Source organism: Argopecten irradians, chromosome 10 (assembly GCF_041381155.1).
Source record: "Argopecten irradians isolate NY chromosome 10, Ai_NY, whole genome shotgun sequence".
Classification (NCBI taxonomy): domain Eukaryota; kingdom Metazoa; phylum Mollusca; class Bivalvia; order Pectinida; family Pectinidae; genus Argopecten; species Argopecten irradians.
Genome location: NC_091143.1, coordinates 27,312,988 through 27,336,039, shown reverse-complemented (window position 1 = coordinate 27,336,039; position 23,052 = coordinate 27,312,988). Strand labels below are relative to the sequence as shown.

The 23,052-nt window shown below is 32.2% G+C and overlaps 2 protein-coding genes across 4 annotated transcripts in view; both read left to right on the top strand.

Annotated features, from left to right (window-relative positions):
• The window catches only part of LOC138333533 (monocarboxylate transporter 4-like), a 37,840-nt gene that overhangs the window by 12,763 nt on the left and 2,025 nt on the right, over window positions 1–23,052 (top strand). For 2 of the 3 annotated variants that reach the window (XM_069281980.1, XM_069281978.1), the window contains exons 2-5: window positions 15,557–15,778; window positions 17,163–17,306; window positions 21,752–22,000; window positions 22,555–22,788. In XM_069281980.1, coding sequence (XP_069138081.1) covers window positions 15,571–15,778; window positions 17,163–17,306; window positions 21,752–22,000; window positions 22,555–22,788 — 835 coding nt within the window. In that variant the 5' untranslated portion in view covers window positions 15,557–15,570. Of the gene's footprint in view, window positions 1–10,547; window positions 15,049–15,556; window positions 15,779–17,162; window positions 17,307–21,751; window positions 22,001–22,554; window positions 22,789–23,052 lie in introns of those variants that run through there. The other variant, XM_069281979.1, reaches the window with a different exon arrangement.
• On the top strand, window positions 3,803–8,649 carry LOC138332786 (uncharacterized). The gene is made up of 3 exons (XM_069280747.1): window positions 3,803–4,536; window positions 4,887–4,991; window positions 7,369–8,649. The coding sequence occupies exons 1-3, from the start codon at window positions 4,217–4,219 to the stop codon at window positions 7,499–7,501; spliced, it is 558 nt and encodes a 185-aa protein (XP_069136848.1). The 5' UTR covers window positions 3,803–4,216; the 3' UTR covers window positions 7,502–8,649.

Below are 23,052 nucleotides of genomic sequence, written 5' to 3'. Positions count from 1 at the left end.
CACACAAACAAACAAAACAAAAAAATAAACCATCTATACACCGGAACATATTGCATACATGGGAGACAGTCCTTAAATGATGCTGGCTGTTAAAGTCAAGCAAACCAAACCCAACCAAAGCAAAGCTGAATGATGTTGATTTGTTCTTATTTTTCTCTTGTCAATGGAATGCTCTGATCGAGATTATCTAACTATTCTGTACGTAACCTTGACCTATACTGGGGAAGGGATTTTGAATTGAAACAAACAAAAGAAACGTGTCTTGTTATTTGATATTGATAGCGCTTGTAAGTTTATGAACGAAAGGAATGTTTATTAGTCAACGGAATGCTCTTATACAAACATCCAGATGAAGTGCTGTCGTGTACCGTCGCATAGATTTCCTATTAAGAAATGTAAATCACTGGATTGCAACATAAATTACGTTTGTTTACAGTCAGCAAATTTAACTACCAAGATTTTTATCAGAACGTGTATCGTACGATTTCAGTGTGGTGTACATATGAACAAAATTGGGAAATTTGTCACAAATTTTTTCTAGGTAAAATCTGTGAACCGAGCCATGTATAGCATTTACTAATAATTATTTTGGGGTTATTTGTTTTATTTCATATATTTATCTATTTTTTGTAAAGAAAATTCTTAAAATGATACCTTCGTATAAAGAAACGGAACATGTGAAAATATGGGAAAAGTGTGTTCTTAAATCGGGAACGATAAAGAATGGTGTTTTAGAATCAATTATAGAGTTTTAACAGTTACATACCTAAACAATGGAACTGTCTCATGCTCTTTCGATTGACAAACAAATCTTCCCTTTTTGGAATATATACAAGCCTACAGTTTACTTATTTTGCTAAAGACCAGTTATGCTATATCCTGAACCTTTTTCGAATAATCCTAAATAGAGAAGCCTACGGCATTAACTTTGAAATTAAACTGGTTTTAATGAGCACTAAGATGCATTGGATATATCGGAAGGGAAAAGAATGGTATTGCGGATGTTTGTTTAATAAAATCCCCATTGCCTTTTACGGTTGTTAAAATGTAATTTTATTTCAGTTTTTGACGCACAATATTACGTTGCACAATGTTATAATAAGTAACGGAAATCCCGAAATTATCGGAAGTAATGGCAACATTACCGCATAGATTTAGCAGATAAAAACTCTATTTTTAAAATATGCATGTATAAAAATACCTATAGTTATCAGTAATATTATAGACTTTGATTTATAAGAAACATTTAAAAAGTTATTTTCAAACATATGAATAGACTTATTGATGGTAAGAAAATTATTTAATTTAATATTACAATTGTTCATACACCATAAAAACCTATAAAATTTATTGAATTATAAACAGTACTTTCAAAATAATTATTTGGGGTTCTATTAATCCTACACTCCCTGGTGATTCTAAAAACCAATTCCTGATAAGAAAATGTCTGACTGTTTTATTTAATACCGTAATAATCAAGCCATGTTAAATACTTAAAGTATAAGTGTAGATAGAAAAATGTAGAATTATCTAATTAAAGTATTTTAATCAAATGTCAGAATCTAACATCATATTCACATGTCTATTTCATATTTTTGTTTCCAAATATTTGAAAGAAATCAACCATATTTCAACATTCATACAGAACATATCTAATTTGGTTTTTATATCTATTCCTAGTTTGACGATTTAAACTCTTCTTTACAAAGTAATACAGTGTGAGACTGTACACATTTATTTGTTTAAATAGCTGGACAATGATATTCCAATTCGAATTTGAGATGAAAGTAGAATTATTAACAGTCAAATACTTGAAATAAAAAAGAATAAACAAATTGTTTGTAAAACAGCCTCAAAGCCGTAAGGCAAATTTTTAACCTGACATTGATACGACAATGACGATCTCGCCAAATGGAGAGTATCTGGCTGTATCAATGTCCATCAATCAATCATCACAACTGCAGTGACAAGGCAATCAGTACATCATGATAGACTTCAAAGGTGATGGCCTCAAAATACGTCACGTGAAGGCTAGGCGTTTTATCACAGGATTGTCATCAAAATGTGGAGGTCCTTTCCATCCTGATGTCCTCCTTAATGTTTTATCATAAAAAATCCAAGATCGTTCCGTTTATACGGTTGAAACATTTGGACTATAGCTGTTCATTTATAAAATACGAGTGATAACAGTGATAGTTATGTTATCCTAAGACAGACTTTAACAAAACAATTTCTAGTTTGTAATAAAATCCAAAAGTCCGTCAGGATTTATGCATAAATTAACCAAAAACACCCAAGCTGTATAATTCCCGTTTGAAGTGAAAAAAATATATAAATATTCCTTCTGTCTCCATTGATACCACCTCACATGTTGCCTTAAGTGGAACGTTCTCTGGCATGTGCTGTTAGGTGTGTTTGTTGGCATGCTTCAGTGAGATAGCACTATAAAAAGAGCAAAAGTTCCAATATTACATAGCACAATACTAACAAACAGCAACCTACCAAAACAGAGACATTCACTGACACAATGGATACAGAGGAGGCGCTTAGAGGAACTAAGCTGGTAGTAGTACGTTAAAACTTGTCAACCAACTTTCATTTCCACTGATTTCATTTTCAAAATGAATTTCAATACAGCCATTTTAGGCCATCTTCCATTCCCTAATAACATGACTAATGATCACATAAGTAAGTTGCAATGCGTAGCTTACAAACATAATATAATGTGTTACGACTGCGTTAGCAGAATAACATTTACAACCACTTTTCATTAAGATACTGAGAATTTAATTTGATGAACATAGATTTGTTTAAGTTTGAAGTTACTTTTTAATTTTTCAAAAGCAGCACGTAAGAAATATTGTCACATTTGTATAGATGTTATAATTGTGTTTTCACCCTTTGAAGATCACCTATTTTGTTATAAATTTTAAAGGTATATCGGTTATCATAACTATGCTCGCATCACCATAAACTGTATAATGACTGTGTTTATACATACTTAAGTGCCCTATCCACACTTTTTCATTTAAATTTTATGTTAAGAAGTCAACAAGTTCACAGTTTTGCCTATACTTATTTGTTGTCATCACTAATCTGATAAAAACAACCATTTCCGAACATATCTTTTATCAGAATGAAAATGCGAGTGGTTTGCTACACTGATTTATGGAGCAAGTTGGTTCAAAACGATTTATAACCGTGAATAACTCGGGGTCCTTTTAGTGCTTTGAATAATAATTTAAATCAATTAAGCTGTCAGATTTACGATTAACGTGTAGTGAGAAGCACACGTGCCTATATACACAAACCAGCTGTAGGACATACACAAAAGCTAGCCTCATTTCTGAATACGGATGTACCACCCTTTAATGCTTTTATAACATGTCCACGTGACCATCCAAGAGGCGAAATTCTGATATTTAAGTGACTCTCATCACTATCAATTTACCATGTTTGGGTTGGAATTGTATTGAAGCGCTTGATCAGTATTTTCCCTCCGCTGTTTGAAGAAGGAAAACTGCGCGCTTGTGAATCAAAGGTTTGTATTCAATTGTTTTCAATAATTGTAGATGTCTTTCTCTTTAACGACAGAGAGTATTTTTGCATTTATTGATGTAAATTTTAATACTTAATTGTTTACCTGATTTGTAGTGTATATAGATAATGTATTATTTTTTTAGATTTCATGTAATAAGAGATTTAAACGTTACAGATTACATAACTTATGCTATCTACGTCATGGAATATATTCTATGTTGTCACATATTAACACAAACATTATGCGATTTTGTGAACAATATGTAAGTAATACCTTTGTTTAAACAATAGCTTTATTTCATGAACAAAATTCCATGGAAAGTACAATGTACAAATACTGCCTTGGCTTTTAATAAAACATTTAATGTAGATAATGAAACATTGATAGCAGTTCATTTTACATGCTATTTTTTCGTCTCATCTGCAAATTTGTGCTTGTAGTTTCCTTTTGTTAAATGATTCGATAGGCTTCGATTCACCAAGTATTCCCTAAATCCATTAAAAGAAAATCCCAAGATACGAGTAGCACTATATAGAACATATTCAAAATATGTATTGATAATACAATTGGGTTATTCTTATGCGAAGAAATGAAACGAAAAAAATATTTTAAATTACAGCGTGGATAATCTACTATATTCCTGTGAATTTCTCCTTTGCAAACCAACTTGAAGAAATGAAGCAGCTGTTATTGAACATTGTACTATTTGTTCTCATCTGTGGAATCCAATATGGTTGTGCAAAAAAACGAGACAAGTTTCCTGAATGCTGTCCTTTTAATATCAACATATGTGCAAAAAACAACAACGACTCTATCAAAGAGAGTGAGGAGAGACTATTTCCCGGACTATTTGTAAACAGGTCTTTCTTAGAGCGTCAAAATAAATCAGTTGCTATAGTTGCAGATCGTAATATAATTCACAACATAACTATTCCAGCAGATATTGAAGGACAGTCCAGAACCCAACGTGCAACACAGTGTACCTGCTGTGAAACGTAAGTGTATTCAATGTCGAGATATGTTATGTCAACTTGGAATATATTTTAGAAACAGATCAATTTTTTATTATAAGCGAAATTTGTTTAATTATTTTTTCATTTGTTCAATAAGATTCATGCGTTTCCATTGAAACAAAGTTGAAAGAATCTATCATCACGTTATTCGTTTCCTTACTTCTTTATCATATTTTTTTCTTTTATTCATATCAAATCCTTTCATAGTTCTAACTCACTGAATCTTAATGCCATACATTACAGATTGCAGATGTCCAATTAAAGTCTGTTTCGTATTTTTCTATTTCGATTGAACAACAACTTTCTAATTGATAACAATTATGATTTTATAGAGTCTTTTCCTATACTGCCATAACGACAGTAACGTATGAAGGAGAAGATTATGCCGTAGTGCAGTATGATGACAACTACCAAATTGTGACGGAAGGACACTGTAAGTAAGTAAACAATTATATTTCATGTGTGTCTTTTGCTTATTGTTTTGCGTTAACAGATGGTAACAAATGTAGATGTTATTTTGTAGTCTCCGATGTTTGCCGTAACGTACATTAGTTGCCTAATTAAGCCGCGTGGTGTTATGCAAATGTACTTAAAATTGTCCCGGAATAACACTTTAATGAATAATAAATTTTGATATCAAAACTATTTTTCAAATTATAAAGTTATGAGTTTTGAACTCTCATGATTTATATTTATTAGCTGTTTTCTTCGACATTATTTGAGATTATACCTTAATTTCTTTTATTTTTCGATATTTTTGTCTGACACATAGAACATAGGTGACAACACAATTATATATATAACATAATTATAACAATTGTTTTTGATATATAGGTTGTATAACAATACGTTTTGGCTATCACATAAGCGAAATCTGTTTTAAACAAGTGGAATGCATTTTTTATACATCCTTAGTATGGATATTCTATCCTTTTTGTAATACATGTATCGGTATGGCTGCTGTATCTTATTATATATATCATCCTAATGTAAATATTAATAGTGATATAAAGTACAGCTGATTTACGTATATCTTAAAATATTCAATTCTTCTAGTTAAATATTGTGTATATATTTGCTAATGTCAAAAATATATTTCCTATTCTAATTTTAGTATTCTAAGTAGATAATTGATGAATTATCTCATATATATTAAGTAGATAATTGATGAATTATCTCATATATATTACGTACTCTAATGCTCATTTATAAGATACTATCATTATTTAATAATTGTTATAATTTTAATTTATGTTACTAATGTATTTTAAGCAATTTATTAATTGCCTGTATTCATCGTCTCTTAATAATCCATTTATTGAATTGCTTTTGTTATTGAAATATTAGGATCTATAGGCATGGCCTATGATATATATTACTGTTTTAATATGATGCATTGTATTTTAAATGTAATGGAGTTTGAGACGTTAATAAAACAATAATAAATAAGCCATGACTTTCAACTGTATATCCATTATTTGTATGATTACAAACATTTGACAGTCAGTGACCCTAGAAGCAATCTGATTAAAATCAGGTCTTCGATTACGCTCTGATACTTCAGGCTCTTCGTACAGGAGCACAGAGTATCATAGCGTAATCGAAGACCTTATTTTAATCAGATTGCCCTAGAAGTGATACTTTCTCATTTTGCCTGATTTAGAAAGAAAGTAATAAACCAAACAATCTGTACATAAAAATATCAATAGAGAACCTGATAGAATAATGGGAATTCCTGGCTTTATTAACAAGATAAATATCAAGGTACAACCTGGGCTATCCACCTCTCAATGGGTATCCAACAGTGAGAGTGAAACCACAAAACATATCTGTAGGCCATGGTTCGGTTATGTGCGGAATATAAATACTTTGTTTTAAATTTTATATTCGCCTTTCTTTGCCATCGATACCATTGATTTTTTCTAACAGAACAATTTTAACAGTTACGGGAACATAACCTTACGAACGTATTTTCGCGGCAAAAAAGTGCATCATTCCCAACTGTCATAAGCCATATACTATAGTTTAATTTAAAGATACTCTACTACTAGACAAAGCATAAACGACCATAATTTGAACAATGACTGTGTAAACGTGGTATACAAAATGTATGTGTCTTATTACACAAAAATGCATATATAATGATTAATTTTGCTTTTGGCGCACGCACAATCAGCACTTTATTCCATTTAGGGCATAGTGTCATGGATTTTTGCTGGGATGCAATTGATTATTTTTAATATTTCATATTGAATCAAAATAAGAAGCTTAAACTTTTCAATGATGCTATTAGTGTTAATTAAGTCACTGTTGTTTAAAATGAATTTAAGGATATTACTTATTCGTCTGTTCCTTTTTTTAAAGAGAAAAAAATACCATTCGCCGGCGTTGGAGCATCTTTAAACATTTCGTGATTATTTATTCCCATTCCCGAAATTTTTCATCGCACACGAAATTAATTGGTTTGGATGATATTCTTCATACGTCTAGCTGGCATCACTTGTATATCGGCATCCACAACTTAAATAACTTCAACAATTATCTTCAAAGCATTGTCATAGTGGTAAAAAAATGTAGATACAGTAATACATAGCGGTAAATAATAAAATAGGAATAAATGTTAATAATGAGTATCTAGTAAGTACTGACCTGTTATTAAGGTAAAAATAGCTATCATTAAAATAACTATCATTATATAGAGTTATTATCAATAAATAAAGTTACGTAATTAATAACTGAAAGTAAAAAACATCTGGTTCTGCATTTTATTACGATATGTTTATTTACCAAGTTTTGCTTTCCCACTTTTTTCAGGGTATCCCAGTGTTCGAACCACAACTGTGTGACCATGTCTAGACTTGTGTGGATGCTCATTAAGATCGACTGTTCGTGGGATCCAGATGTAAGATTCGTTCCAGTTGTTATACCCAGTCACTGTGAATGTTAAACAACATAAACAATAGTTGTAGGAATAAAATTAATTACACACCAGGCTGGTATTCTGTATTTGCATATTACAGAGTTATCTGCCCTTGCGGGTTGATATTGATTATGACGTCATGTTCTTAGAATCTTCACACTGTGTGTGAAAATTAAAATAATAACAATAATAATAATAATGATATCGTCGAGAAAATTACTCTTTCATGTGAATATTGAGGATAGGCACATGTTCTTGGGTTAGAAAATTTAGTAAAATCCTCAGCTTTGGAATTTACCTGGTAAACATTTCGCGACCCTTGGGTAGTATATCACTCTTCTTTCACACTCACATTGCTATTGTGACTTGTGTGTAATATCATTAACGCGATGTTTAAAGAATATTTACTCTTATAGGTATTCCGAATCGTCTCGGTGACATTATTTATTTATTTATATGTGTTTATTTTTTTTAAATCATAGCCATGCTGCCTATTTAATAAATACTATCAATCATTTTTGTATTTAACATAACCATTCCCTCATTTAATAGTGAGACTAAGACTTCCGAAATATAATATTTATGGTTTTTGTGCGTTAATAATAGTCTATTCATTTTATTATTAAGTTTCTAACTCGCAAATAACTAGATTATGAGTGTGTTGCTACGTGCTTGAGGATATTTGTATTAAAACATATCATTATTATTTACTACCTAAAGTGCTGTTATTTGTTTAAGACTGAAAAAAAATATGTTTTCGACAATAATACTATATGTGTGATGTGAGGATGCGTGAAGAATATAATACAAAGTGAAAGTAGGAATCATCAATGACGTTATTACAACTGTTAGTCTTAGTAATAAGTATTACGACCCTATTTGAATGATCATGTATCCTTAAATATGTCGGAGAGTCATACTTTTCTGTAATTTGAATTCGTTCTGCTGATTCGATGTGACTCTTTCAACAAATACAGTTATAAAATCTTTCTTCGGTATTACTGTACTGAATCACCTTTACAACTTTATTAAACTTTATATTATAAAATTTTGATATTCGACTTACATGTTTTAGAAAGACGTCAGTATTACTGGTCATGCAATTTTGGTTCATCAGTGAAATGGGCATCTTGTAACGCTAGTGAAAATTCCACTATCACAAGAAAATAATAATATAACATGGACAAAAAAGTGAATACATACAAGAAAGGCCGTGATAAAGGCCTTAACTGTTAATAGGATGTTGCGCTTAATCAGACCATAATTTCTAACCTGAAGAAAATAGGTAGGAAAAATGATCAAGTCATAAAATCTTATACCTTTTATCAATTGTATTTGTTTCCATGATATGCAATTCCATCACAAGAATTGAAAAACGTGACTTGGTTATATCTTGATGCATTATCCTTGGCCCTTTTTTACCTAGATTAGATATATAATTCATTGAGGTTTTACATTGATATTTTTATGTTAAGGGGACATAAAAAATCTCCTCAATTATTCCAAATAAAGCGTTTCATGGTGAGAGTTTTTTTTTGCGTTTTAGTTTCAAAACATATTAATTTTATTTTATTCATAATACATATGACATATTATTTTGATAGGTGATTTTATTTCATTTTCATTTTCATTTTATTTCAAAATAAAGTATTCAATCATTATTACAATATAAATAATAAAGTATTAACAAATGGATCGGACAACAAGCAAAGTCTATACAAATCCTTTCCAAATAGGTGCTTTAATGACGTCATTAAGCTGATGTATCAGCCAATCAGAGACAACGTTACAATACTTTTACTCTGTTACGTATGCTTCCTTATATTGGAGTGGTTTTTTTTTTAATTGCGCTAAATTCACATACCGGTATCTATACTGATTCGCGAAATGTAATACCTCGTGATTAAAGCCAATAGGTCACAGTCTGTCGTACCAATCAATGACGCTTTCAAAGTCTCCAAAGATAATTCGCAAAACATAAACTCTGCGAATAAATTTCAAACATTACATCGCGAAATTTTACACACGTGAAATTTAAGAACTATACAGCGACTAATGTGGGGGATGTTGCTTTGATAATTCCACTTTGGCTTTTCTTTTCAAACTTCACGGAACAAATATCTTTTATATCTTTTTCCTATACGTTTTGTCATTCTTTATAATACTGATATTGGAATGATATTTGTTGTTGGATTAATAAACACCCTGTCATCCTCTGTGAAAGTGGCCTTATTTAATCAATATGGTTGTCGAGTTGTTACTTGTAAATATGTAGAAGCACAAATTGCTTTACATATACCCCCACTTCCTTGATCGACTTCACGGAATTTAATAGCTGATTGCTAATAGATGTGTATGAACCTACACGACAAATACAAGAACAACAAATGTGAAAATAATAAATAAACAATGCGATATTAACTGAGCATAATTTCATCAGTTATGCAGTACAATACAAACTTATTGAGAATAAGTATTTTAGTCTTTGGTATATGGTGTAAATCTGTTGGTACTTGAGTGAAAGAATAAATGTCACAGCGAGTAATAGCCAAATGTTTTATCTTGTTAGCAATACTTCATAGACTTGTCTTGAATATACTGCTATCTTTATGGCATCTTTTCAGTTGAAAGGTGTCTGAACTTCAGAGTTTTCTCATAAAACATTATTGTGCAAGTTTTATTTTAAGCATGGATAGAATGTCAATGGACAAAGCATGGATACACAGATATAAAACTTCACTGGTCAATTAGAATATTCGAACATGTTATTCGTTGTCAATCGATTGAAAAGAAATGTAATAAAAACTCTTTAAGTAAAAGAAAACCAGAAAAAATGACTTTCCATCCATATTCGTAAGAATTAAAAATACCTGTCAGACGTGACCGCCTCCATGTGGAAGCAGAAAGTGATGTGATGGAACATATACTTTACTCTATCCCGTGGACATAAATGGCGGGACATGAAAACCAACCTGTTTCACAAATGTTTACACCTAATTTAAAAAAAAAAGCTACAGCAGTATCGGGGATAAATACAACATGGTCAACTGCTGCCGGAAAACAGCGAGGCCAGACACGGCGGGAGAGAGCGAAGATAAACACAGCGAGATAAAACTGTACAGGGAACAATATATACACATACACATCTATATATATAGTCCTATAAAATATTTCCTGTTAAAATACAATTCACTTGACCTATACCCGCAGTCCGGGCGTTGTGTGTCAACTGTCGACCTCGAGAAAAAAAACCCAGGTACAGTAAAATCGTAGGAAGTTCCGTTTGCTTGTGTAACGTAAAGTTGTAGCGTTGTATAATCATTGGTATAAATAGTAAGCTGTAAAACCTAATTGGATCATTGCATATACTACTTTAATTGAACCTAACGATATTCATTTGCTTTTTATCCCATTTCTGTATCAACGCGCATGATTAACAAGGACTCAAATTGATTTTTTCTATAAATAGCATATTACAAATATACATATATATCTAGACCACAAAGCGGTATATACATCATATGTAAACAAAATGAACCCGCTTTCACACAGATATGTATGATGACTCGTATGTTTTGTGATGATTATTGTTATTAACAAATACAATTTATCGAGTGCGAATAAATTTCGCTTTTCTGCTGGCGATTAGAAACAGCATAAATCGCCACACAAATAGGGATTGAATGTATTTTTCTATTTTTCATAGCGGCAATACATAGCAGAAGCTATCTAAGATATGTAGATAGCTTCTGCTATTCATAGCCGCTATGAAAATTATAAAAATACATTCAAACCATATATTTACATTAGAATAATTTATGAAAATGAAAATTATTGAAAGGTTTTTATATTATATTGTGACACATTATGACACCCATATACGACGAGAAACGAGATTAACGGAACAGCTGGATGACGAAGTCGTTCCACAACGTCGCGTTTCCAAGCTTCCGCCTTCCGATCGACCTATTTTTGCAAATGACAAATGATACACAAGAAATATAGTTAAAACTAGAAATTGGCACTGGGACAATTTGACGGGCTTTTCATCTAAAAGGTATTCCGGTCAAGGTCATTCGTATTAACAAAATTGGTAGTTATTTATTTCAGCATCATGCATGTCTATATTAGATTTCTAGGCCTAGTAGAACAGCGCAGACGTCATTTGAAGATTTTATGTTTTTTGGCCCCTGTGACCTAGAATATCAATGAAGGTCAATCATATTAACAAGCATTGTAGGCATTCATGTCAGCATGCTACATGCTAAATATTAGGTCTGTAGGCCTTCTTGAATTTGAGAAGAAGATTTATTAATGATTTTGTAAAAAAAATAGCTCTTTTGAACTTTTACCATAATTTGCAACCGAAAGTTCACGTTTTACAGAAAATTGGTCGTTAAGTTAATTGTTTCACTTTCTTTTCTACATAACATATCCAAAAATCAAAGAAATTGGCTTTGTGGTTCACGAGCTGCAGCTGTCTCAATGAGCTGTATTTTCACTTGATCATTTTCATAGCTCTAAAATCACAAGCACTCTGTGACCTTAGATGAAGGTCAAGGTCGTTTACTATTTCAAATCTGATAGTCAACTACCAAATAATACTTAATACACAATATCAAGCCTCTATACCATGTAGAACTTAACAAGAAGATGTATTCGTGATTTTCACCGAAAACGGCGAATTAGCATTATGAGTCAATTATCAACCGGAAGTTGACATTTTAGAAAAAAAATGTTTAGTTACAAAGTTGCTCTATACACTATTCTACATAACAAAATGAAAGAAATTGGCTGAGTTATTACGAGTTATGGCTGTCAAGGTTGAACCGGAAGTGACGTCATTGCGGCCATATTTGAATTTGAATCGACACCATATTGTGGAAGATTTTGTGTGAGTTTTGGCTTGATCGGACAATTTGCCAAAATTTCTTTGTTAAATATTAATAACGTCATAAAAATTTAATCTATAATAGTTGACCAATTTTAAATTTGAAGACATCAGAACCTTCAGAATGGCATACTGCATCGATGTAAAGCTAAAAGTTAGGAAAACATTGAATAAAAAAAAGTCCCTTTTGGTCAACTTTGACCTCTAGCAAGCTTTTTAACGAGACATATTTTGTGGAAACATTAAATGGGGAAAAGTTAGATATGTCCATTCCCTGCAATAAAATAGATTTGAAATAGCTTTCATACTTTTTGAGTTAAAGCAGTTTTTGTGTTTTTAGGTTTTCCGTCATGGCGGCCATATTGGATTTTTTGACCTACTTAATTTTGTTCATGGAACACCTTCAAATACATAGTTTTAACATACTGAAATAATTTTTATCCTATGTCTAACCGTTTGACTGATAGAGCGTTCACAAAATCAGGAAGAAGAATAAGAAACTTAACGAACACAATAGGTCTATTTGGTGAAAAGCCCTAATAAGATTTGATTGACTTATTACAGTAAACCTAAGCTTATTCTCTATCAAGAAACAACACATTAGATATTATACATTAAAATATTCAGGGGTGTGTGGGTTTTTTTTATTGATATGAAACTGGCGCATTGTTTGAAATCAGCTGATCGATGCACGAGAATCGTTGTATTCATAGTATATTTATAGTGTTTTCATAGGCAAATGTATGTTTTCGCCAGTTGGTTGATTCATATAGTGACGAAACACTTAGAATGTAAATATAAAAATATAACAACTAACATAAGTATAACAACATTAGTGTATATAGCAGAGTAACATCGATGTGGAAGAGTTGTTAGACTTTAAAACGAGCAAATTAGTCGATGTCGCGAAAATAGAGGACAGAGGTTTTTTATGAGAACATCGTATGTCTGATCGAGTCCAAGAGATGAACGTGTTGAGGGTCGCCAATAACATAATCGCTATGAGGGAGCGTGTATTTTTATTTTTGTTTTAGTGAAGTAAAGTGGGGTAACAAAATAGAACATCGATATGTGTATTACGCTATATGCATATAACGTTATCGTTTGATGTTAGGAAAAACAATCGCCCTGTCGAATTTTAATAGCGAATGACAACTTTTTTTTTTAATTACTGCTTACCAACTCAAAACAATAGAAAGAAAATACTTTGACCCATTTGGTATATTAAATGAGCAAAATCGTTCAGACAAACGGGCGAAGGATAAGTGTAGATTTCATTGGCATATGTATTGTAATTGTTGCATCAGATTGAAAAGTTACACAGATAAAATAAAACCTGCTTATATCATATTTAAAGACCTCTAATGTATTAACGAATGTGTCTACATCAAAAAGTGGAAATCATAGTTATATTCATATCTTCTTTTCTGAATATGACGACTTCGTTCCTGACGCAATACAACCACACACTATGTATCAAAATTATACCATTTCATTCGTGAGGTCAAACCTTGTTCGGGACTTAAAATGTGTCTTGTGGTGATGTTGTCGCTATTAGTCTCTCTTTTGAGATATTGACTTAATGAAATTGATGTATCATATGTGGATGATGAAGAAGAGGTCTTTTTCTCTATAGACACACGTGGTTCTAATCTACTTTGATCTTCAGTGATCACATCACTAACTTACTGACCTTATTAACACCAAATTTTTAGCCCATAGATCTGACAATGATTATGTAAACCACTTTATTTTCGCGGGATACACATTTTTGCGTAATTTCGCGACAGAGAGCTTGATTTGATTTTGATTTAAACATATTTTATTGCAAAATGTGCAATGGGATTGGGCACAAGTTTTACAACTTATATAAAGCCCGTTCCCAAAAATAATAAAACATTCAAATTACATAGACAAGATGGCATTTACAAGATAAGATATACATAATATATAAAGTTGTATTTGAGACACAGAGAGAGGGAGAGAGTGAGGGAAGAGCGAGAAAGAGAGAGATGGGGGGAGAGAGGGAGAGAGCTATTTCATAACCAGTATGCTCCTCAAGGTGATAATTTCACCTCCTAATATACTATTATTTTAAAATCGACCCCTCCGATAAAGACGACAGAAGTTTTAAACCACTTTTCTTAACTTTCGACTCCTCAAACACAGAGAGCTCAAACGCGAATTCGAATGTTTTACGATTAATTGTATACGAAGTAATTACAAAATGTCAATTTGATTTACTGCTCTTGATTGTGAGTTCGTGTATTTGCTAAAATTTGAAATTAACGAAGACGTCAAAATATAGTTTATTGAAATAAAGTGATTTGTTATTATACTTAATGTCTCCTTTAATTTGTGATCATTTCGAGACTTGCAAAAGCTGGAGATATCGGAATTCTGAAGTTTCTTAACAAAAACCACCACCTAACCCTTCACATTAATTCATGATAATGGAATTTTACTGGCAGTATTGTTTTCATATATTCGCGTAACATTTGAATTCGCGTTCTCGCTGTTGCGAAATTTAGCGAAAATCTGTTTCTCGCAAAAATAAGTAAGTTAACACTAGTTAAGTGCAGTGTTGTCTTTTAATCAGAATGTACACCAAACATTCTGGATTCTACAAGGGGGTCAAGAATTAGAATAAGGATTAGGTACATCTATGCAGAGGATATAACAGGTAAGTATCCTACTGTACCGATAAAGGAATGAACTAATTCTTAACATTATACATTACTGTGTAAAACTCATCTGAACATTCAAGAAACTCAATACTGATATAAGACACCCTTATTTGATATATGAAAATTCTGATCTTACATTTTTCTTAATAAGATTATTATGCTATTAATTATAACTATTTATGTAAAAATGTAAAGTAAAAAACAATACTAGTTTTCGGAAGTGCGAATGCGATCCTTAATCAATAAATGTGTTTATTGTTCTTATGGAAAACTTTAATTAATCTTACGACAGTAATGAAACGTTGTACTACGTGACAAAGGTTTGTCGACAAATGAGTTCAATCGCACAGATAACGAAATGACATAGTGTGCGCTATATGTACAGTGTTTGTTAACCCTTCACCGATATTGACTTTCCTGATAACATATGCTACAGCGGTCTAGTTTAACAACCCTAAACCCTCCCTCGTACGTTATATAGATAGACTTCATTCTGAGTTTTAGATTTGGAGAGAGCGATGGAGGACAGCGAATCTAAACCTCGGCGGGAGTTTACCAAATATGGCTGCTTGTTGGTTGGATGTGCGTTTATGATGAGATTAATCAGCAATGGTATAGGACAATCTGTTGGACTGGTCATACGGGAACTGATAGAGGAATTCCATGTTGGTAAAAGTGAGGCGAATGGAATAGGATCATTTAATACGGGCCTGATGTTACTGTCAGGTAAGTCGATTACGGCACTACTTACTATGAAATGTACCAAAGCGGTGCTTCAAGTATTGATTAAAATGATATTTAGCCCTACGTCATTAAAGACCATGGTTGTGTTCTATTTGTATAATGGGAAAACACAACAAAAACTCCATATTCTTAAAGTGAATCTTGTCATTTATAATTATAATAAATGACGGAAATACAAGCTATAATCTTAACCTTTACTTACTATAAAGACTTATATTCTATAAAATGGAGGAAATTGTTTAAAAGAATGTATTTAGATACGTAATGATCAATATGTAATTGATGTTAAGGTGTTTTACGATTTGGTTGCTTCAAGTTTGATGAAAATAAAATGAAACATCAAAAGATCCCCTTGATCCCAATAGCAACATATATAAAACATATAATATAAATATATAAACGCGTTTAGTATATTTTCTGTAAACTCGGTGTTAGGTTGAGTCGTTCGGATTTGTTCAGAGAAATACCTGACAAAAAGGCAATGTAAACATAGGCTATTGACGTGATGCTTTAGCAGAGACGTCCACCAGATAAGCTGTGTAAATCTTGTACCTTGAAATCATAAAGCCTGCCGATATATATAACTTTATTTTTTTTTTGTCAATTTAAGTGAATCTGGAAATGTTTGGGTAACCTTCTTTTTTTAGGTAGAGAACTCATATAGGCTGTGCTTGCTCAAATATCTTTGAAATAAAATTTTGCTGAAGTTGAAAAGCTTCTTTCTTATATCATCTAAACCCAACATATTTATCTGAGTTGGGTCACGGTTTTACACTTGAATTCATCAAATTTCATTTCTCGGAAATAAATGATGCATATTGGCATATAATGGGTTGTCTGTATGCGTATAAAGCTCATTTCTGTTTAATTATAAAGTCTAATGTATATTGTAAAATGTATGAAGACCACCGTAGGGTCAAATAAAAGTAGTCTTCACAGGAAACAGGTCGTTATACACAGGTAAAAATTGTGTTAAAGTTGACTAAAGAAATTGGAATTATTAAGCAGTTGGTTTTTATATAGAGATGGTTGCTAAGACAGCTTTTAATTGATTTATTTTTGCAAGTTTATTCCTATTGTTTATCACAACACTCTTCAAAGGAAATTTTTGTATGTTATTTCAAATTATATATCGAATATTTCGTACTAGTAGTAGAACAAAATGAAGTCCACCAATACCAGTACAATGAACTCTCGATAATCCGGATACCTTCTTTCCCAGCCTAAACCGTCCGAATTACTTACAATTTGGTATGGACTGCAAGTTTTCCGGACTATCGGTGTCCGGATTAGCGGTGTCCGGATTATCGGGGGTCCACTGTATTTGTCTGTTCTTGTCTTTATTCGATTATATGTGATATTTCAGGTCCTGTGGCTGGTTTGGTGGAACACAAGCTTGGGATACGTGTCACGGTTGTACTGGGATCGCTGATATCGTCAATCGGGTTGGCCTGCAGTATGTTTGTCCCTTCATTCCACGTCTTGTATATCACATATGGGGCGATAACTGGTACGGTCTCTGCTGAGGAGGTAATGTATGTCAGGAATATCCACATACTGTAAACCAATTATGTTTTTGCGGCGATCTAATTTCGCTCTTCGAAGTCAACCATTTCGCGAATATTATTTTTGTTCTTTGAATCATTATTGTCAAGAATATACGCGAAATTTAGTATCATGTGAAAAATACTTGGTTTACAGTATTTTAATACCCGCTTCCGTAACAAAGCATAAAGCATATTCGACAAGTTTATCATTTAAAAGAGCTTAACACTTGCGTTACACTACATTTATAAATTTTCATTTTTTATTTTTTTAAGGTATGCCTTATCTTCCCCAAATGGAAAAAGCAATCAAAACTTTTAAAATATATCTATTTAATAATCTTCTAAATTGCCCATCTTATTTGGGATTGTACTGAAGTACACATTTTTAAAAGTGATTTTTTGAAGAAAAAACCGTGATTTTGAAACACTCCTTGAAATTATTTTCATAAATCTCTCTATCAATAAAGAAACAAAAACAAAGCAGTTGTACCATTCAACCGCATTGGTTATATATAACAGGCGTGGTAATGAAATTATACTTTTTGATAAACACTTCATTTATAGAAGTAGATGCTTACAAAAATCACTTTGATTAGTCGATTCCATTAAGGATTAGCGTATTGTGCAAGAAATGTATAGCTAATATCGAAAAGGTCAAATTTATTTAGAGGCATTTGATAATAATAGAAAAAATGGACAAAACCTGTAAATCTTGTCAAAACCTTGACTTTAAATCATGTTAATTTTATACGTTACTTTTATTTATATGCATGTTCATTATATGTTTAATTACATTAGTTTTTTTTCATACCTGATATTGAATTATTCAAGTTACTATGTAAAATCATGTATGGAAATTAAAAATGCATTCTGTTCTCCTCCTCCTCTTTCCCGACCCTGTCTCTATACCTCTTTTTACACAAATCTCCTCCTCAAGTACAACCACTTTATTTTCCTCCCTGCACTACCTCTTCCATATCCCCTTTCTTAACTGTCTTTCCCTTTTATTAATTATAGGGCAATGCTATCTGTTAAAAAACTCATTTGTAAATGTGTGGATGAATGTGTATCACACTGTATATATTGTATATGTTTATTTGTTTATAACATTGCTAGGAAATGTCTTTTAATATAAAAGAAATATAAAGAAAAAAAACAAAAATCATACAAACAACACATATAATCAACAATTATCTATCGCATTAATGCATAAAATAAATCTCAAACTGTTGTAAACCGTCAAAGTCGTAATCCGTGTGACTACTGTCTACCTAGGACAATCTATATGCCCATCCTTTGTTTTTCATCCGAATGTGTGTCATTGTCCTGCCTTTGATTCAGGCTGTTTTCCAAAACGGGGATTTCTAGGGTTTCCGGATATGACCTTCTCTTTTAATGAACTAAGTTACTGAGTATCTAGGTCTCTTTTCTGTAAGAAACAAAAACCGATAAATGTTCATAGTTTGGTAAGTAATGAAATAATTCTAATCGCGCACGTGAGTTATTTGATATCTGTTACATAAGATTACCTATTTATACTGTTTAGATAGATAGGTCAGTACCATGTCGTGAATGTATGTACGTGAGGCGCTTAGGGGATAGATTAAAACTAATTTAATTTGGGAATAGATACACATATAATTGTTAGTGTAGTATTGAAAAACACCTGATTCTAAACCAACAAATGTTAGCAATGAAAATTCGATCATAAAAATAAAATCATACTGAATAAATATCCCAAGCCACTGTATATTGAATCAAACGTTCACAGTACAGTTTTCTGTAACACTCATTTCTATGCTGTCGCCTACGTTGCTGTTAACAACGTAATTTTTAATTGATGGATTGACACCAATTAATATATAACCACATGAGTGATAATTAGAAGACAAACTATAAATATGAACGCAAGCATGCTTATTTTAATTGGACTTAACACACAATAACGAAATGTATTCTTACATATCAACATGTTTGCCTGTTACTATAACGTGATAATTGCATTTCTCAAAGTAGTTTTTCCTTGTTTTACTTTAATAATAATTCGAAAACTGTGCAGTAATTGCAGTACAAACAATGGGCCTGTGTAATAAATCCAGAGGGGGAATAGTTACTGTAGGATTGTTACATTAGTTCCATTTCCATCAAACTGCTTTGCGTTTCCATCCAGTATTTAGTTTGAGGTTACTTGAAACATGCCAGAACAGTTTAAGTTAGTGTCATCGAAGTGTAAAGAATGCCTTCAATTCTAGATAACATGGTTTTAATCTATATTTTGTTGAATACGTTACTCTCGTTTTTTGTAATGTTAGTTTCAATAACAGTTATGTTTTAAAGTCGATATTATTGTTTTGGTATTAAGAATTGAGTATAACACCATGGATCAAAAGTGATAATGTAAAACTTAGTGGTAACCATACAGCAAATAATATCTGTCAATCACGATTTAGAGGATTATTTACACATTGACATTTCCACGTTGTGTTTATTATGCATGTATTGTAAAATACATACGGACTTTCTATCAAAAAATTGTTTTTGTTTACATGTCGTTAAGTCGTGCTTTACATGCAATACAAACAGAAATCAAACAGTATTTAGAAAACAATATCTGCGCGTTGCTAGTGCGCAAGTGCAAATATCGTGGTAGAATGCCATCCACTATAACTAACCATTATCCAGCTGTTACTAGAACTATTTAAAGCAATAGAAATTATCATGTATTTATACAAATGTGTGCATTTATTGTGTTAAGCGTATGCTTTTGTTAAGTCGAATCCGGTCAAACAAGCGCTCATTGTACATGCTATAGCCATTAATAAACATTGTGGCATGGTTATTTGGTGACAGAAATATGTACCGAACCCTGTTGACTTACTAATTTTGCCAGAATTTACAAACAGCACAATAATCTACGAAAACAGTAATACCTAAGGTTGATGCATACCAATTTGATTAATATACAGATCCTTATAACCACTCCGTTCAATAGAGGATCTGACAACATCTCATATGGGGTCATGCTCGGATGACCTTTTACCACGTGTACATTGCTACGTCAATTGATAACGCCAATTCGTCCCAATGTGAATATATGTTTAGCCTTGTTGTGCACTTTGGGCGAGATGCCCACATACACGAAAATAATTCGGACAGTTTTTTCAAACTATTTCGTCCCAAGTCAAAATTCTGGCAGTGAAACTTTGATCATCGTGACATGACCCCTAATGGGATGTTGTCGGATCCTCTTATCAAACGTAGGGATAATTAGGATCTGTATCAGATTGAATGCATAAACACTTTCTATCAAGTGAGTTATATTCAAGTACACTTAAGTAATGATTTATTAGGCATACAAAATATCACTAGTTTAAACAGGGTCTAAAACCTTAAAGATGATATATCGCTGACGAATGGTATTTTTCCCTATCAAAACCAGGAGCAGACAAATAAGTATTGTTATTCAGTTACAAAAATTACTTATTTTACACCATTGTCACCATTGAAAAGTTTGAGCCACTTATTTTACTTCAAGATAAAAATATCAAAAACAATTAATTGCGTCTCGAAATATGTCCTGTATTGATGATGAGTACCGTTTATGCTCTGTCGGCGCTGGTTTAGATATTAATTTGCCGAAATAAACTTTCGGACTTTGGTCGCGGTTTTCGCGGAAAAAAAACCGCGAAAGTTTATACCTCTCAACTATCACTATTAATGGGAAATATAAACATACTGTTAGGGTTTCAAATAATACACAATATCAATATGTGTAGTAAGAAATTTGGAATAATACCACAATCTTAATCTTAGTGAAAAAGACATAGTTATCATGCCTTAAGTTTTTAAATGGAGGTATCTTTTAACATTACAAACGAATCAGAAGTCCCTACAGAAACTAATGCTGACAACATAGTAGCACAAGAAAACAATGAAGGGTCAAGAAATATTGACAAATCGACTACTCAAAGATATATTCGTTGAAAATATACAAAAGTGATAAAAGGACAAACAAAGATTATTGGAACAAAAGAAAGTTTAAGCAGTTTGTTTCTTTGTCAATTAATCAAAACTGTTGCTCCCGTTGAACTTTATCAAAGAGGAGTATTGTAAATTTGAAATGGAATCATTCGCGGCGTGAAATTTTTCGCTTACTTTTTTATAAAAAATCTACACACATATTTCCACTCACAGACAAAACTATATAAACAAGTGCAGATTTCCATGTGAATATTTCCTGTGCAATTAGCATGGGAGCTGACTAAGCGAAAAATCCACATTCCATGATATTCAGGTAAAGTGTTGTGAAAAGAAGCAATTCGCAGTTCTTGGATAAGATTAATAAATCATTTAACAATGCTATGTATTGCGTTTAGTTATGTTTTTGGTAACTTTACAATGTTTTCAGGTTTCGGGTTCTCCCTGTTGTCCCTCGCCTCAATGGTACCAATCAACATGTACTTTCACGAGAGGCGAACACTGGCTAACAGTCTATCCAATGTAGGAGGCGGTGTAGGCACCAGTGTATTCCCGTTTGTGATAGCCTGGCTAATGGAGGAGTACGGATGGAGAGGGCTCTATCTCATCCTGTCTGGAATCTCGCTACAGGGCGTTATTGTTGGTCTTATTCTGAAAGACAATTACCGTGATCCAAAAAGTGAGTTCAATTTTACAGCTAATGCATCAGGTTGTTGTGGTTGAAAAGGTTTTTTTTTTGTTTTGATTTAGCAAGTAGTTTGTCACTTATGAAAAATAACAAACGTGATTGAAAACTTAATACCATTAACAGTATCAAGGAGTTAGCGTAATATTAATATATTGCTACCAAAATGAAGAGAAAAAAAAGGAAAAAAATATAAATTGGCATTGGATATTATCAATTTATTCCCCAGTTTGATCGCAATGAGATGACAAAAAATTAAATGTCTGTCGTCAAAATGAAAAAGTCACGAATTCTGGAATTTACGAAGATATTCCATGTTTATTTCCAAAATAAATTATTTATAAAATGAATGTGACAAAAACCAAAAACTACAAAAACTCTATCGTTATGATATCTTGCAAGAGAAATTATTTTTGTAACGTTGACAAGATGTCTTCAGGTTTGCAAAACAGGGCGTGGGATGGAGAATTACTAGCATACTAGCATGCTTCACAATTTTTTTTTCTTATACTTCTTTTCAATAATTTTATTTTGTTTTCATTCATCAGAAAATGTTCTTCTAAATCAAAAGTCAAATGGAGAAAAGAGCCCGAATGAAGAGAGTACATTACAGAAGATAAAGGCGTTATATACCAACAAGTACTTCGTCTTGTACGGAATTCTGTCCTTCAGTGTCGATATGGTTGTTCTGGTACCCTTGTTCATGATCCCCATCATAGCGGCCGCCATTGGACTGTCGCCAAGGCAACAGGCCATGATCTTAACAGCAGTTGGCATATCAAGTAAGTTGCAATATTTTGAAATGAATTAATTCATATGTTACACTCATTTCTATTGTTTAGAAATTTCAGGTTATTTTAAGCTTAACCATTATTTAACCCACCGCAATGAAACAGGGGTAGGACATGCAGGTTATATTTTTCTAGAGCTCACTATCGATCAATTATTTCACTCATAGTAAATGTATATAGTATTGTTGTTTACAGAGGAGGCATGACAAAAAACACTCATTTTGGATATGAAAAGTTCGACATAAATGTACATAA

Coding starts and splice junctions, on each gene's coding strand:
- LOC138332786 (XM_069280747.1), top strand. CDS start 4,217: ATGAAGCAGCTGTTATTGAACATTGTACTATTTGTTCTCATCTGTGGA. Junction 4,537..4,886: donor CAGTGTACCTGCTGTGAAAC/GTAAGTGTATTC, acceptor ATGATTTTATAG/AGTCTTTTCCTATACTGCCA. Junction 4,992..7,368: donor GTGACGGAAGGACACTGTAA/GTAAGTAAACAA, acceptor CACTTTTTTCAG/GGTATCCCAGTGTTCGAACC.